Consider the following 16,218-nt stretch of genomic DNA (forward strand, 5'->3'; position numbering starts at 1 on the left):
TACATCTGGTTTCATTTTCAGTGTTAAAGCAGTTAAAGACTGTATTACAGTGTTTGTGAATGCAAAGATTCTGAAGTTTAAATCATTTGGTGGGATATTTTTTAGGATAAAAATCAAAGACGACAGATTTAAGCAAGACTCCTTGGAGCTGGTCAACTATCACTCATGCATACAACCACTTAAAGAGTTAAACATTCAGACAAGTTTTATTTTTCTTTTTCAAAACTTTATTAGGTAGACGTTACTAGATGACATGGTAAAACCCCTTGTGTGCAAGTGAACGAACTCGACAATATAGGTCTTCCCACAATTCATTAAATCCATGTCCTCCCCCCCCCATTTCTGAATATTGATTCTAAGACAGGTGGAGTGCATTCAAACGCTACTTTACATTCTTCCATTTCATCACGGGGAAGCACTTTTTCAGTTTGTTGGTAACAGGGGCTTGGGATATCAGTGTAAGTGAAAGGAATGCCTTTAAAGGAAATGAAGTACTGTAAGTTTTGACTTAGGAACTTCACTCTCAATACGGACACCAGATTCATCGCAGAGTCTTTTAAACTAAACTGCCTACCATGATCGTGATTGTAATTAGCAAAGTGAAGCAGTACAGAGACATACCTACTACTGAATACTAGTGAGGTAACATTTTGAAAATAAAACTGTTAAAAAATTCACTTACTTTCAAAAGGTCCTGTCCAGCAGGACAAACATTGGCAGAACGCCTTCCCTTGTATCCATGCATGTACATGTGCATATACAACCTGTGTCTACTATAGCTTTTTAAAGAACAGGATTTTAGGTATACATTCATCAAGACAAGTTTAAAAATCAGACATTACTACAGTAGATTCAACAGAAGACTTTAGTGAACCGTCCCTAGACCTCCTAAATTAAAAGGCACTCTGAAGAGGGTAGCAAGAAATAATCCTTACAAAACATTGACACGAACTAAAGCAGCCACAAAGGTAGCACACTCAACAGTGATTACTGGTATACATTTAAAATACCAACTTGAAGATGGAGTATTTGTAAAATATTGCCCAAGACTACTGAATATTTTCATCAAGTTATTACAGCATGAAGACTGTTGTTGCAATACTATGCAACAAAAAATAGTTATCAGCTAAATGGAAGAGAAAGATAATGGAAAAACCTTATCAGCATTTTGGTTGTGTGCCTGCTGGTTGTAAGAGACAAGAATTTCATTTAAGGAAATAACTCTTTAAAATAAACAGTAACTCATAAGATTGAAGAAGTATTTTGATACATGGTGCCTCCTATTTAATGGGTTATAGAATGACTTAGTTAATGCCTAAAAATTGGAGATAATACTGAAATAGAAGTTAAGATATCTGTAAGAGTGATAATTCACTTATAATTTTATTGTAGTATGGCTCTAAACCTAGTTCCCTATCACCAAAACCTTCAGATATGCAAGCTGAATCCTGATTAAACACTTGTGTGTGATGCTTCATGAAGAAACAACACTGCAAGTGACAGTTATATTACTGATTGAGAACTCCGGGGGGGGAAGCCTCTCCTACAGTTCTGCAAAACTCTAGAATTTCAGGAGAAGAAAAAATTCCAAGAGATACTCTTCTCATCTTCATTTATCCCTCTTTTCCTTCCTTCCCTCACAAATTCTTAGTGACAGAAACTGAACACAGTAAAACCATTTTATGATCATAAATCTACAATAAATAGACCTTCTAAGCATCATTTTTCTTCTTTACCCCCCTATTATTAATCAATTTCCTTCTGATAATTACCTTTTTATGACTTCAATATTTTTTAAAAGATAATTTCTACCAGAAGTTGATATAATTCAAGATAATTTCAGAAAAGTAGCTTGGCACCTGACTTCCAATAGATAGACAAAATTTTACCTTTTACATCATGAAAGGTAAAATTCCACTGTCTTCTGGGAAAGGAAGTAATCCCAGAAGAAGAAATAAACCCTAGAGTATCCATTCTGAAGCTATCTGAAGATGGTAAAATGAATGCTACTTTTTCAGATCACACCTCCCACCATGCAGTGAGGGGCTGGGCAGAGATCCCAGAGCTGCTCCACCAAGCTTGTTTGATGGTTCAGTTCATCAAGATACCCACCCCAGAGGAACTGCCAACTTACATGAAAAGGATATGATAGTTCAAGTTGGATACCACTGAAATGCTGTTAAACTGCTCCGAGTCCCAACCTAGCTACAAGCACATCTCCATGTGCCATGCTGCTCAGCGCTTCCATCTTCATGAATTAGTGCGAACAGGGCCCGTTTAAGCCCTGGAGTTTGAAGGTACGTGTACCACAGGTTGCGGTCTAACCTAACTTCAGCTGAATTCTCTTCTCCAAAAAGTTGCATTTCTTTAAGTGGTTGGTTACGCTGGAAGACCAGACTCATTCTGACAACACATATAAGATGCACTTCTGCAAAAGTCTGAAGGGAGATGGGAGGAGGGGTGAACAGCAAGTTAAAAACCTCAGAAATGAGATCAAGATCATCAGAATTAAAAAAGGCATGCCAGATTACTTTTATAATTCGTAAAAAGAGAACTTCGTCACTAACATAACATTTTTCAACTTTCTGAGCAAACCATTACTGGTTCCTTTGGCTTAACATGTCTGTCTGCAGGAGTTCATGTAACAGAAATTCCCATATTGCTCTATGGAGGGGGAACACCTTTCATTTGTTTCAAGCAATAAGGCACTTACACATTTAAAATTTCTCATTATACAAAACACACTGAATACTGAAACTCAAGCATGGATTACATGGGTATTGCCTACCTCCAGTTTTTGTAACTTCTTAGGCAACAAATAAATACACTACAGAAAGTTCTAATCACTGATGCATGTAGTTTGTATACAGCCCAAACATGGAGCTAGAAATTGCTCTCCTAATGAATTCGCAGTGTTTTGGCCAGCACTCTAGTTGTGCCAGAAGCCTGTACACTAAAAAGGATGTGATCTATCATCTCACTACCCTCGCCTCCTGCCATTCAAATTAACCCTATTTTAAAGGGAATTCTTCACCTTAAAATATATAAAAGAAGAGAGATGGGGACAGGGGAAGATTTCTCATTGAATTGTCATGGAATTAGGAAGTTGTTCAGCTTGGACAACCTCCTAAAAAACAGAGATCATGTTTTCTTTTTCTCAGCACCTATTATTCTCATCTCTACCATAGTCAAAAGAATTTAAAAATAGATCAAAAAGTTATTTGGACTCAGATGGTTAGTTATGTAACAAAGATGATTGTGGTGTTTGAATTTAAAAAAATGCATAATGAAAAGCCCTGAAGAAAAACAGATTTCAACATTTTGCTTTTAAGTAATTTAAATACAACAAATTATCTTTCACTGATATAACTCAGCAAAGCATTACTGAAATGACTTCTTATGAGATCACATTTTCCAGGTCCAATTTCATCTTCAGCCATTTTCACAAGTCAGTTTCAAATTATGAAATTTGGAAGGGAAAGGAGAGCATTGGAAATAAAGCATGTAACAAATGGAAATATGGTAAACATTTTATTATGAGATGGTAAACACAGTCAAATGTAAATCTACCCATCCTTGCAATTTCTGGACACGAAGCAGCAGAATGTAAATTGATATGAAGAATGCTTAACAGCGCTTTTTTTTATGCAAAAATATAGTCCATGACTAGAGACTGAATCCATCTGCTTACCCAGAGCTTGCATAAGGCATGAACATGTTTCTTGACTGTATCAGCACTTTTACAGGACAGGTTTAAAATATCTGAACAGCTTGTTTGGATTCTGTAAGTAGATTTTCCTTCTAAAAATGAGGTAAATGTGGCATTGTATTAGTAACATCATGCTTGGTGACAGTAGGTTAAAATTTCAACAATACTGTTTTCAGTCTGACAAGTTTGCAACAAGATAAACACTGAATGGGGTTAGCATGCAAGTGCGTTTAAGCAGGGATGTGCAAAATCCCTCTTTATTCTAAAAATATAAAATATTTGTGTAAAAATAATTTCTCTTCTTCTGACTTTGATCCATCCAAAACACTCCAGATTAATTTTTCAAGTTTTGATAAGCCAGGTAAGCTCCAAAAAGGTTTTCTTTTGCACAATATGCATTTTTTAATAAACTAATTGCTGTTTTAACTACTCTTTTTTTTTTTTTTTTTAAACAGATATATTTAGAAATAAAAAGCTGGAATTATGCTTAGAAATTTATGTATTTGTTTTTTACTAGGGAGCAAGTCATTAAAGCTTATTACACATTTTTACCTTTATATCAGAGCGGGCACTCTCAGATCAGTTTTTATTTCCCTGCCTTATGGTACTTCACTGTCAGGCTAAGAGGAGCATCAGTAATTAACTGCCTAATATGAGCACTTCATTCCTTACTGGAAAGAGAATGTATAGATCCTGAGCCCTAATGCACAGAATGATAAGGAAGAATCAGCCAGGAAGCCACAGTCCTGTGTAACTGCAACAAGCTGCAGTTGTTCGTTTTATTAGGAAAAAAGTTTGGGGGTGTTGTGTTATAGCTTGAGCAGTACTTAAGTGAAAACACTGCTAGTCTTGCAGTTGAATGAAGGCTCAGCTGGTTTTTCATATAACAGTAGCAAGACAAGCCACCAAATATATCAGCAACATCACTTTTTAAATGTTGTGTGCCCTCTTTTTCAAGTTTATGTGTTAAGTCCAAAAAATATTGAACAGTTGTGACTCCAATTCTTACACTGTGCCAATATCTGTTACACTGAAGAAAGCAGAATGTTAGATATGTTATTTAACACTGTCTAGGGATGTTCTTTCTAACTTTATTGGTGACTCAAAGCATTAAGAAGGTCTCTTTATTATATGAAAAGCTAGCATTCCTTCCCTGGACAATTTACTTTAATAAGAATGTCGTTTGGAAATTCTTCCCTACTCCCTGCCCTCTCCTGCACTTACTAAATAGCACCAGTATCACTCTGAGAGTGAGAGGACTGGCTCCATAGTAGTTTTCACTCCTTCAGAAGTGAACGAGATTTTCAAGCTGCTGCACAATGGCTTATCAACACGCTTCCAGATATTTTTGTCAAAGGGCCAAAATTGGGGCCAAATTCCATGCTGGCATAAAAATGGGTACAACTTCTCTAGTTTAATGGGGCTATGACTCATGTCAGGAATGGAGCTGACCCACTGCAACTATAAAGCTGCAGAATTAAAAGAAACTAAGAAATTATCTCTCTAATTGTTTCCTCAGGTAGTATTCTTTCCATCAGCAAAATCAGAGATCTAATATAGATTATAAAAGTAACAGTAATCCATGGTTCTTAGCCACAACTTGGAGGTACACAATTATCATACCAAGCCTTATGAATGATGCAAGCTTTGCTCAAGAAACAGAACACCACTCAAGGGTCTGCATGGCAAACTATTTGGCCATTGAATATGAAACAGCTTCTCAGATCTAACTGGCACGAGAAACCGTTCAATCACTAGAGAATTTGTATCCTCTGACAGAATCACTGCCCTACCTACACACCACATCACACAAGCTATGGCAGTCTTTGGAAGAGCAGAAAACCCCCTTGGCTAAAAAGAACACTTGATGCCGATCCAAAACATCATCTAGTCAAATTGGGAATAGTCCCTGTGAATTAATATTTTTAATAAAGTAAAACTTCACGTGGATCAAACTTTCAGAACCAATAAATAGATGTAAATTAAAAAAAAGAAAAACCAACAACCTAACATACCAGGAAGAGTTACGAAGTCAGCATTAATAACATAAAAATCCTCCCTTACTTACACATTTGCACTGCCCCAAAGGAAGATAATAGATCAAAGTGCACTGTATTTTAATGACATCTGAAAGATATGAATACGCTGTTTATTATAGAGGAGGTGATAACTGAAGACTAACGGACTTTTTTGTTTGGAACTAAAACTGATGGGTCAACTAGGGCACAAGGCTACTGAGAACTGCACTTCTGCCTCTCGCTTGTATTCTTACTCAGCTGCTTCTTCTCACCGGCTAATAGATTGACACAAGGAAAAGCACAATTATTTTCCAGTTGCAAGCTCCTGGATAAGCTCTGCAAATATACCTAACTATGCTCTGAGAGGCCGCAGCAGTCAGACTCATCCTGCCACTGACATGGTTGAGCAGCCCTGAAACTTGACCCAATTAACGAAATACAACTAATTACTCTTAGTGGAGAAAGGGAAAGCAGCCACCTCCCGAGTGGTGTGTCCAGCCAGCCCTCCCCAGCGGGAGCAGGACCGGGCACACACAGCACGGCGCCGTGGGGAGGGCACCAGCCCCGACTGCACGCCTGCAAGGAGGCCTGAGCCCAGAGGCAAATCCATTTCCAGGCAAGCTAGAAATAGAAGACTAGTGTAGAATGGATTTAAGCATTTCCTAGTCTGAATACAGACACTGGTGCGCAAGAACTTCGCACAAGGATAAATAATCTTAAATATTAAATGTGGTGAAAGCAATCCTGATGGATCAGCATACAGTAGCATGAAATCTGCCTTAGCAGGTTAATTCAGCTGCCTGATGAAGTTTTCTGCTAATAAAGATGGAGTAAAACAGTCTGATGGTCTCTTTAGAGTAGTTACAAAAAACAAAACACGTTTACATAATGAAAGAAAAACATCCTTGAATTTCCTTACAAAGTTCATTCCTTTTTCAAACTGATAAATTAATGCTTGTAAAAAAAATGACGACTGATGTATATAAGATTTCCTATGAGATGAGAAGAGCTGTTTAAAAGCTAATATTTTATTGAATGAAGTTTTGTACTAAACTACTTTTCATATTTCAGTTGGTTATGTTACATAATATTGATGAAAAATTGTATTTATGTACTATTCAAGTAGGAATATTTTTAGATGGATGGAAAAAGACTTCCATATCCCTACTCTGCCTGGCTCTTGAAATTTTTTCCTGTTCTACAGAAAAGTAAAAGCAAATATTATTGTCATACCTATTTTTTTATAGGTTAGACTCTCTCATCTTTACAAGGTCAAAGATGCCTCATTTTGCTATATGTAGAAAATGAAGAACCATTTCCCTTTGATTTAATCTGTTCTGATAAAATCAAAATGGCCTAGATGAAATGATAATGTAGGAGTCAAAATGTGTGTTCCTCTCCTCCACCCACAATGACATGCTCTCTGAATATAAATAAGTGCAGATCTATTATCTTCCCTTTTATGCTCTTTATTCTAGCATCTTAATTTCAGATCTTGGTGAACTCCCATCAGAAACTGAAAATGGCAAACACAGCAGAGTGAAAACAGCTACGAAGACTGTAAGAATATCTCACATATTTATAAAGAACCAGGAAAAGAAAGGAAGTTAATCCACTGTATAGTTAATTACAGATAATCTCAAGTACTAAAATATTCTCAAGTGAAATAGTTTGACACTGTATTACAGACTGCATTGCAAACCCAAATCTAGCTATCTAGATATCTATCTCACTCTCTGAGGTCTGAAGGTTTTTCTAAATAATACAAAAATATCTTCATTATTTGACATTTAAAGAAAGGAATAAAAATCCCTGAGTAAGCCAAAGACAACTGATATGTATAGCCTCAGAAAACACACTCAAAAACAAGACCGATTTTAAGGCAGCTTCCAACCTCAGACAGAACACAAATAAGAAAACTGATGTGCCACAGAAGAAGAAATCTAATTAACGGCTGGATTTGCATTGACAGTATGCTTTGAACTTTACTTCTGAATGTCATTACTTCCCTGCTTACTTTGCAAATCTTAGAAAGGTACTCTTTCCACCGTTAGGACAACAAGGTCAACATGCCCTCAAATTCAAATGGAAATATTAAGTACTTGTTGACTACCATGGTGCGCTTGTACACACTGTTTCAACAAGAAAAAAAACAACAAACAAAACCAAGAAAACAAAACCAGAAGCTGACAGAAAACAAGCATACTAGCCAACTACTGTAAGCTGATATTTGTGTTTCCAGGTAAACAAAATTCATCAGTTTCTTCCACTGAGGCTTTGAAGTCAAAGTGAGTATCTTATAACAGTATTACATTGGTGGGGCAGAATACTATTTGCTTAAAAATTACAACTAGATTAACATTTAATAACAATTTTCAAAGAAAGCTGTGCAAAGTATATCCTCTCAAATGATATGGTATTTGCAGGCCTAAATTTTGAAGTCTGTAGACTCTCTAGGACATTGCCCATCTCCCTGCTTCCCCCTCTCCCCATATGTATACACACACACATATGTATCTTCAAACACACACACTGAAAAAAAAAGTACCTTCACAGTACAAATCCAATCTTCTTTTCTTTAAGATCAGCTTGTATTTTTAAAGTATAAAGTAGATATTTCTCTTCTTCAGTTCCTTTATTTATTCAGTGTTCTGCTCACAAAAATTTATTTTATTCTATTTTTTTAAGTTATATTTGTATGATAAACTTGTATTATAACTAAAAGTGAAAAAAATTCTCAGTAGCTGATTCCTAATGCTGAATTACATTGCTCTTGTGGCGATGCGCTGAGAAAGAGGTCTGGTAGCAAACAGCGGTACTCTGAAGTTAGCAAAAAAGAGCGAGGATAGCTATTCTCTTCAGATCTGTAACGTGCCAGGAAGAGAAACACTGGAAGCAGAGAATAAAAATGAAACGGTCTCGTCAGAATTCATGACCCCTCCCCTTACCTAAAATTCACAGATTTTCCTCATGAGACATCAGTGGATGCTCCAAGACTTATGTAGCTTACTTAAACAAACAAAGCTGGGCTACTTCAGTTATAAAATTTCATCAACTCAATCTTTACACAACTCATGTGTAGCGTATGTATTATATGCCAAGTCGGAACAGAAGAGCAGGTTTCCAGCTTCCCTGCAAACACATTTCCTTGTCCCTTCTGTGTCACACTTCAGGGATATCTTGGGACAGAACAGGCCACTGACACTTCTTGTTATCTAAACCCTTTGGATTTTTTCTGTACTGGGAGAGTTTCAAAACACTGTACTCTAACAAATCTGTCACCCCCCCCAGTCAATATTAACAGACTGTCATAAATTAAATACTAAAGTGAAACCAATCAGCATATTTTTAAGTATCACGGAGCTTCAATACTAAGGGGTATTTCCCTCCGAGGCACTGCAGTTTGGCAGTGGCAATCTACACTCTTGCCCACTAGCAGGAGGACTCAGGAGATAACCAGCTGTCGTGCTCTGGCATGTGGCGGGGTTTCGGTATGCTGAACAGAATGCTGTGTGATGGAAGTTATTTACAGAAGTAGTTTTTAATACCAAAAGTAGTATGCTCAGTATACAGTAAGAGTCCAAACACTTCTAAGCATCTCCCCCTTAAAGGCCGACACTGAAGTTAAACGGAGCACGTTAGCAGTTAAATGCTTTCTTCACAGGCCAAATCGGTAGTAGAGTTGTGGCTACAATACAGACTTTGATTGTCTCATTCAGAAACTTAGACTCAAAAAACCCCTCCAAAGTAATAATTACAAAAAACAAAACCCAAAACATTTAAAAAGCAGCAGTCAGGGGGCCCATCTTGTTCAGAGTGCACCAGAGCAAAGAGGCGTTCTGGTCTGCAGTAGTGTTTTCGGCTGAGGGAAGACAGTAGGAGATCCCCCATTCTTCCTCCAGGGCGGTGGCTTTGATGCTGTTCCCAGCACTGTATTGCTCTGTTGCACAAAGCGCGTATAGCCCTTGCAGGACCAGCTCAGTTCAGGTGAGTAAGGTCCGTCCTTACCAGGGCATACCTGTCCGTGACCTTTTCCTCTGCTTTTTACAAAGGCAATAGATAGGAAACACAAATAAACCTGCCAAAAGAAGAAAATAAGAAAGTCATAATTAAATGCCATCCTTCACGCGTGCATTGTGTTCTTTCAATGTATCAATTCAGATGCAGCTTTCCGTGTCTCCAGAATTTAGGCAAGGCATTTGGACAAGCAGAAAAAAAAATTAGCCTCCGACAGTCTCTTCAGTAATGAGTTAGGCTACACTTCCTGTTTACTTTACAACACATTCCCACTAACCCTACTCCCATATCTGACAAATTAATTCCTAAACCATGCTGTTTTGTATAAGATACAAACTTAAAACTTTTGAAAGCACTTTGGCAATCCTTAGATCTAAATCCAAGGCTGATTTAGCTAAACTAGTTTTCAGCCAGTTTCACGTGCAATAGAGGCAGCATGTCATAGCTTAACTTTTTTTATTAATATTATTTATTTTTACAAACATCCTCATCTATTGTGAAGTAATACCAAATGTTTATCCTTGCCTGGGCAGGGAACTATTTATTCTTAAAAGTCGTTTGAGAGAAAGGAAGCTGTAAAAGGAAAAATAAAAAAATAAATCAGATTTATTAAAGTGGAAAATAGTTTGTTGTAAGAGGTACACTTTCAAACCCAAATGAGAAGCATCTCCCCCTTTTCTCTTGCCATCAGCTGACTGAAATGGTGAAAGATTTCCTTTTCAGACACTGCTACAGTAAGAACATATAACAAAAGACTACTATAGTCACCAGCGTCCTTGCTTTGCTCAATAGCCTTGTAAATGGTGTAAAATGGTTTTCAGCTATGATACTGAGATAACTTTAACAGTTGTGTTGGCAGTAAATATTGCTGTAATTACCTCAAAACTAAAACTTTCCTATAAATAAGCAATGGTTTTGGAACTGCTCATACTGCTCTTCTTGATCGTATCTTCAACTTCAATGGCATACTGGGTATTACTGCAAAACCCTCTTAATTTTTAATATAGGCAAAAGTGTTGTTTTTTTCCCCCCCCCCAGCATAGACTATACCAGATTGCTGAGCAAAATAAGCCTTACTGGCATTAAGAAGTCTTTATTGTCTATATTTTTGGCATAAAAATGCCACTAAAAATAATATTTTAGATAGATAGCTATCTCTATATAGATAGATATCTTCAGTGAATCCAACTCAGAATATTGATACAGCAAAAAGATATGTATTCTTAGCCTAAATACTGAAATTGATAGCAATATTCCTTACTTGGCCAAATGCAGCCTAGAAAAGCTGTAGTGGTATTTTGGTTATATGCTGACTGGTTATGTACAATCTTATTAATGTAACTATCCTAGTATATTTTGGTTTTATTATATCAAAATAAAGGTGCCACAACCCAACATGCTTCAGGGCTCGGCATACACTGCAAATTTTCAATGGAGTAAGTAGTTTGGTGATGAGTTGTGAAGCAGCATGATCCCTGACTGACGTATTACTGGCAACATAAATAGTGGATATGCACTTACATGAGCAAAATTATACATTTATCCTTATGGCTTATTTCATTTCTGCGGGAGAATTCAGTTAAGCCAGGCAAAGAGCAGATTTGCTAAAATAACTACATCCACATTAATACAACCACGTTAACAGAGCTTTGATACTACATCAAATGAGTTCACAGCACCATTTTTTGTGATGGAATCCAATTTGGCAGCCTATGCACTGCAATTTGCTGCTTTGTTGTTGCTGTTGCATCTTCAAGCTGGAGAGCTCTTGGGACTATGCCTAGTGCCCCAAAAATCTTGTCACGCACATGGCCAAGATCTTAGAATTGTGATCCACTGGGGTGATTCAAGGGAGGGTCCAAGTCAGCCAGCCCCCAGGACTATGTTTAAATTACTCTGGCCTTTTTACTAGTTTAACAATACTAGTTGAAGATTTTGGTTCAGAAAATCAAATAGTTGGGGGAAAAAAAAAGTAAAGCTAATAGGCATAAAATGCAAGTAAGAAAAAAAGAGAGTCTAAAACCAAATTTTTTAGAAGAAAGTCATGTGCTTTATACTAGAATGATATCTATGAAATTTGTACTTTGTGTCCATCTCTTTGAGAGGAAAATACTGAGATGTCATACAGAAAGTCACTGCAAAATAAGAATTAGACTCATTCACATATGTAACTCTTACCTATTACAACAGCTACAGCTCCCAGTGCCAGTCCCAGAACCAGTATTAGGGGTGTAATGAGTAGTTTTCCAGCTGAAATGCAAAATTCATTCAACAATTCAAAGCAGGCATTTTATTTTTCCCTTTCCAGCCATCCATAAATATTTCGATATCAGAGTCCCAAAAGCTGGTTCATTTTTCTAATACTTTACCAGCATTCCTATTTGCAAATTCATCCTACAAATCCAGCTAGGACCCATCACCACTCAGCCAGCTCCCTGCACACATTTCTCTCTGCCCTCTTCACCCACCACAACTCTCCAAGCACAGCTTGGAGTTAGCTTGCGTTAACAGTTAGCTTGCATTTACTTCTGTTTCCATCCTGACAGGAACGCGATAGCTATAAAGCTACTATCATTTGGCTTCTCCGGAATCCTACTGCACAGCAACCACCCTGGCAAGACGCCAAGCAAACCAGCATCTCGGAGAGCTTAGGTTAGCTCAAGGTGATGAGACCATCACCTCTAAATACGCTTCTGCTCACTTTAAAAGGCTATGGTGAAGTCCTCCTGTACAGTTGTGATTTAGGTCTAAATCAAACCACAGCCAAGTCTATTTTGGATCAATATTTAAAAGGATACGTTGCTGCTCTTACGCGAGTAAGGCAGGGAGGTTGTGCAGCACACCGGCTAGAGCACGAGACTAAGAACAAATAAAGCCTGCTCATATTCTTTACGTCTGACGAGTTCATGATCTGTAGAAATGTACGGAGGGAAGGCAGGGCTCCTTCTCAAACACTGAAGTTGAAACTGAACTTTGAATCCAAGTTATCTGTCTTGCCTTGCATGCTTTCAACCGAACGGCAGAATCTCCCTGGCTGTGCTGGCTGAGCGGTTGGATCGAAGATGTCACTTGTCTCAGCTGTCTGAAAATGCAGCAGGGCAGGCATTTTTACTGATACACCAGCAGTCTGATCAGGGATTTGAAATTAAGCAATTCTCTAAGTTAAGCATGTGTTTGAAAGATCACCTCTGGAAAGTGAGGAAAAATGAGTTCGTTACCTCCTTCTTCCCTGCCCTCCCCTCTCTCAAGTCACTTGTATCAGATTTCAGTAAATGGATTACTTCATTCAATAATGATGTAAACCTCTCCATAACCTGAGCCACTAATCTGGGCAGTCTGAAGGAAAAATGAGATATTTTGGAAAAATTTACAACAGTTAAATGAATTGGTCCTTTTCATGCTCTGTTTTGATAGCTTTTAAATTTCATAGGTGTGTTGTGGGTGGGAAACGTTAATTCCTAGAAGAAAAAAATTGGCAAATATTGGTGTTACTCTAGTTGCTAGGCATCCTAATGGCACACCTTCTTGGGACTCCACTGTGCTGCATTCTATACACACGAGTTGTCAAATAAATTATTCAAGTGTAGACAGGAGGAGGAATGTAGAGTGATGAAAAAACCTCAAGAAAACTCCAAAAATGAGCAATTAAAAGCATTTAAAAAAATTACCAGAGCCTTTAACAATTTCCAAGTAAAGCTTATAAAAGATTGTTTTAACGTATGAAATCTCTTTACTTTATTAATAACCATGTAATTAGAATGTTAGAAAGTTATGACTTTTGGTACCAAAATTATTAAGAACCATGTGACTAAGTACACAGAAACAAGAGTCTGCAGAAAGGGCTAAGCTAGCTTTTGACCACAGTAATTTCTTTGCAGACACAAAGAACAGTTCCTAAGCTAATTCAGTTCAAAAACCTGCCTACTTACATTTGGCAAACTAACTCAGAGCTGAAATAAAGCATGAGTGAGTGTCTTTTTCCTTCTGTCTGTGAATATGAAGTTATGAGTATTGTATAGTTCCAAGATCTTAAAGGATAAAATGACCTTTCATTGTCATGGGACAACATCTTCTTTTGGTTATCAGTGCATTTGTTCTAAAGGTTAAACTTTAAAACCAAAACAAAATACCTTTTCTCCTTATATATCTACCACAGTTAAATCCTTTATCTTTCTTTACCTTTGTAAACTAAAATTATGGAACAAGTTAACATGAGGTGAACTAAACTTGCACAACTTACCATCAGTAAGAGTACAAACAGCAGCAATCACTATTGCAAGCATCAGCTATGTACCTTTTACTCCAATCATTTTCATCAGCATTGTATGAAGCAATTATAAAATGCTCCATTTTACATGTCTGAATGGAACATTATATTCAATTCTAGTTTGACACACATCGTTTGTCGTAGTGTGAAGGTTTATGAGGCTCTCAATCACAGAGGGAATCGTGACACACCAGGAAATGCTGCTGACACTAAGGACATTTGTCTCAGGCCCTAAACTTCCCCAAGATCCACTGTCCCACGTCTGCTAGCTCCAAGACTGCTAGCAGAGAGAGCAAATGTAAAACTTGCCTCAGAGCTGGCTAAAATCTTGCGTCATTAGTCCATGTGGTGAACTCAGAAGTAGGTTATGATAGCCAGTTTGGTAATGTTCAAAGCTAGTTTTTAAGGGTAACTTAAAAAGAAACAGTTGTAAATAGAACAAGCCTAAAAAGGGAACCTTTTTACAATTTTACTCAAATTAATGGTAAACAATTTCTTTATTGGGTTACTCAGGACGAAGATTTAGACGTCTGTAGTAATCTAGTAACCATATTTGCAGGTCTCAGAGGGGTTGCATTAATTGTTATATAGACAATAATGTTTTTCTGCAAGATGAGGACATGTTTATGGAAACATGAGGGAATATTTTCCTTTGCATAACTTTGGGTTTGGTTGCAGGTTTTAGGGTAATATTTACAAAACCCCATAAATCCTAAGAGAAATCTTTGCCGTGTAAAAAATTAACATACTAGTTTTAGAAAACAAAACTAATCACTAGCATATGAGAAAAAAAGTTTTGTTTTCCAAGTCTAAATATCATTATATGTTTAAGCAACAGAGCCACTACAAGTATCTACTTACAAATCAAAACAGTCATACCTATGTAGATGTAAGTTCTAATACAAGTTTGCATCTGTTTTTAAAGAGTCCTATTACGTGTATACAGGAGACTTCTTACAAATCAGACCGACTTAAATGATAAAGTTGCTAAGGAAGGTTGGATCCTAGAAGTGCATGCTTCCTTCTGCAGTGCTCAAAGCCATGCATACATAAAGTGAATTTTGCACAAATGTGCTGGCTAAAGAGGGGAGAGAATTGTCATCAAATTCAGAGACCACTTCTGCTCCCAGTTTATTTTCTCCTCCCGGTGATTTCTACTACCTTTACAAAACCACTGGTTTATGCAGAAAAGTATGTTCGAATTTATGCTGCCATAAATGCTTTTCCCTTATTTTTATTACAGAACAGTTTGTGATTGTAGGCACAAACATTTGCTTCTCAACAGAAACCACGATAGCATGCCAGCCTGCCATGAAGTGTTCTTTCCTTTCTACACACTCCACTCACCCAGATTTGGTCAAAACGAGCCAGAGAACTTTCACTACAAAATCACCACATTTGCTTACATAAGTATTTCCTCTCCATAGCAAGAGAACAAAATAAAAAGGCACAGAAGAAAATGTATCTAGCAACACCTCACCACTCTCCCACTGACAGCTAAGATAATGTCCTCTTAATTTCCACTACTTAGCTCAGTATCAGAGGCATTTTACTACAGGAAATCCAACCTTTATTTCTTGCTACACATTACTTAAATTTAGAGACTATGCTTCTAATGGCCTATTTCTCTGCTACCATCTCCTCTTTCTAACATCTTCTGCTTTATTGGAACAGACTGCCCAGGGAAGTGGTGCAATCACAGTCCCTAGAAGTGTTCAAAAAACGGGTGGATGTGGTGCTTAGGGACATGGTTTAGAGGCGGACCTGGCAGTTAGGTTAACGGTTGGACTCAATGATCTCAGAGGTCCTTTCCAACCTTAACGATTCTATGCTGTCTCTCAGAATGTACAGTAACACCTGCTGATGATAATGCTCCACTCTTGCCTGGCAAAGCCTTAATGTGTTTACATTCACAGTTCTAGCTACTGGGACATCTCTGTGCCTAGGCATGATCCCTAACTGGAATTAAACATTTCTTGATTTTCAACTTGAATGAAAAATGGTTACGACTAGGAAGCTTCAGTTCAAAACAAAGCAACAAAAAAATATCAAAGATCATGACAAAGAAGAATCTGATGGGGGGGGGGGGTGTCTATAAAAGACAGACATGAGAGGGTAAGCCAGCTATTATAACTTACTCAATTTTATGATAAAAGAAGTAACCAATGATATTATCAGCAATCTATTAAAAAAAACCAAATTACACA

The 16,218-nt window shown here is 37.4% G+C and overlaps 1 protein-coding gene across 1 annotated transcript in view; it reads right to left on the reverse strand.

Moving 5' to 3' along the window:
• Positions 1-240: 240 nt before the first annotated feature.
• The window catches only part of RNF217 (ring finger protein 217), a 69,283-nt gene continuing 53,305 nt past the window's right edge, over positions 241-16,218 (reverse strand). The window contains exons 5-6 of the mRNA XM_009460841.2: positions 11,923-11,994; positions 241-9,805 (exon numbers count right to left, since the gene is read on the reverse strand). Coding sequence (XP_009459116.2) covers positions 9,732-9,805; positions 11,923-11,994 — 146 coding nt within the window. The 3' untranslated portion in view covers positions 241-9,731. The remainder of the gene's footprint in view (positions 9,806-11,922; positions 11,995-16,218) is intronic.

The sequence above is a fragment of the Nipponia nippon genome, unplaced genomic scaffold, assembly GCF_047370975.1.
Source record: "Nipponia nippon isolate SJK-2023a ecotype South Korea unplaced genomic scaffold, ASM4737097v1 scaffold_4, whole genome shotgun sequence".
NCBI lineage: Eukaryota > Metazoa > Chordata > Aves > Pelecaniformes > Threskiornithidae > Nipponia > Nipponia nippon.